General features: G+C 33.9%; 1 protein-coding gene across 1 annotated transcript in view; it reads right to left on the reverse strand.

The window, feature by feature from the left end:
* LOC105617083 (lysine-specific demethylase lid) overlaps window positions 1–2,210 on the reverse strand; it is a 15,126-nt gene that overhangs the window by 8,006 nt on the left and 4,910 nt on the right. Inside the window, exons 2-5 of the mRNA XM_012198662.1 lie at window positions 1,355–1,571; window positions 1,124–1,284; window positions 587–955; window positions 193–471 (exon numbers count right to left, since the gene is read on the reverse strand). Of these exons, the coding sequence (XP_012054052.1) occupies window positions 193–471; window positions 587–955; window positions 1,124–1,284; window positions 1,355–1,571 (1,026 nt within the window). The remainder of the gene's footprint in view (window positions 1–192; window positions 472–586; window positions 956–1,123; window positions 1,285–1,354; window positions 1,572–2,210) is intronic.

Consider the following 2,210-nt stretch of genomic DNA (forward strand, 5'->3'; position numbering starts at 1 on the left):
AACCTTTACCTTACCTACGTACGTATAGTTAGTAACGTAACTACTAACTAAAAACTTAAAATTAAAATTAATATAATAAGTAAGTAATAAAAATTAAACGTAACGACACACACACACACACACACACACACACACACACACACACACACACACACACACACACATTTCTCATAACGGTCAACAATGACTTACATGCACAGGCATATTAAAGTAGTCGCTCTTGAATTGATCGGCCATTTCTCCGAATTGCTGCAGTGTGTATTCTCTCTGCGCTTGTTCGAAACCAAATGCCTCCATTGGCTTCGAGACCTCTTCGGCAACGCACTTGGGACATCGCCAATCTCCCTTTGGTATTTCCGTCAATGGTGGCATAAGGCAAAACGTGTGATAACTGTCATCACATCCGTCACATAGTAACATATTTTCTTCATTGTCGCCTCTTCCGCAATTATGACAAATATATTTTGCCAACTAAATAAGAATAAAAGAAAAGATGATACAATTAAATTAGTTATTTAATTATATTTGTTATATTTTTTTCATTGTAAAATATTGTAATATAAGGAGAAGGCCAAATTGTACTTACAGGATCAAAGTCGTAAACGAGTTTCAAGCCACGCGTTTTATTAGATTTTTTTCCCTCTTTGGTATTAAAGCCGGCCATTTTCGGGCCTGGTCCGTAAAATTGTAACTTTTTAAGTTCTTTACTTTTATCTAAATCGCAACTGAAATATCTGCTCTTAATCTTGTCCTTGCACTCATTGTCTGAGTCGCATTCCTCCTTGCAATCTTCCTGTTTAATCGATACATCTTGCTTTTCTTCTTGTCCGGAAAATCGCTTAGATCGTCGCGAGAATTTTTCATTCGGTGGTTTAATTTGCTGCCGAGATATTATGCCATGTGGCTTATAATCACGATCTTTCTTCTCATTAACGTCTGAGTCCGGTTCAATTTTCTATAACAAAAGGATAGTTTATAATTAACTATAAAAAATAATTGCATAATTTATATATACATATATATATATATATTAGGTTAAACAAATTACAAATAATTAATTTTATAAGAATTTCAAAATTGGCATTGTAATGAATAATTTCTTGTAGATCAAAACTTGACTTACAATATCTGACAATGTCTTTCCTTGCTTAAAAACGTCAAACGGATATAAAATTCTCTCATAGTGATTCTTCAATATGCTGCCTACACTTCGTCCAGATGGATAACCCAATTTATTGGCAATTTTTGCCCATCTTCTTTCCTTAGTCACAGTTTCTATACCGCCTATAAATAACACATAGAAATAAAATGTATAAAGTGCGGAATAAATAAAATATATATAAATAAAACTTACCTTCGTCCGTGACTATTTTGTGTAAGGAATACAAGTCCAGAGCCTTACGTTCTACAAGCGGAATTTTCAAGGAGGAACCTTGAAGCTCCCAAAACTTTGCAATTTGATCTAAAAAATTAAGCTTTATCCTGGTTTTGGCTTCTAATTCATTTAACCTTTGTATTCTCGGAACAAATTTGAACTTGTCTACGTCCACGGCAAATGGTGGCTGCCAGTTCTGTAACAAGCCATATAATATTTTATAGATATCAAAGAAATTTGATTTAACAATTTTATATTGAGAATACGAGGATAAGGGAAAAAATTCTCGGTTTTGTCTTTTCCTCGTTCCTTTCTCTTACATTTCTATATATAAAGTTCAAGTTCTGAAAAGTATTCTCGATTTCAGTCGATGGATGGTTATATACGTTCTTCACATCGACAACGGATATTACTTATTCAAGGAGTTGAAGATCCGGTACTACTTCGGGTCGTAACTAGAGGCGCAGCTAGTATACGTGGCCCTTTGCTGTAATATAACTAACGTTCGATAGCGCAACGATAAGAAGATAATTAAGTTTTCAACAAACTTTGCCTCCTTAGATACGTACAGTATACACATCAGATTAAATTTCGAATGAAAATGTTAGTGTGTAGATTTTATCTATCTTTCATTGGGATCTGATAAAAACTCTAGCCATGTATTTTACCGGCATGAATGTAATATAATATTATGATATAAAATGATTCGCAGGAAATCTCTAATTAAATATACACACACACACACACATACACACACACACACACACATGTACACACACACACACACACACACACACACACACACACACACACAGAGATTATTTATACTAATAAA

Source organism: Atta cephalotes (assembly GCF_000143395.1).
Source record: "Atta cephalotes unplaced genomic scaffold scaffold00011, whole genome shotgun sequence".
In the NCBI taxonomy this organism is placed as follows: Eukaryota; Metazoa; Arthropoda; class Insecta; order Hymenoptera; family Formicidae; genus Atta; species Atta cephalotes.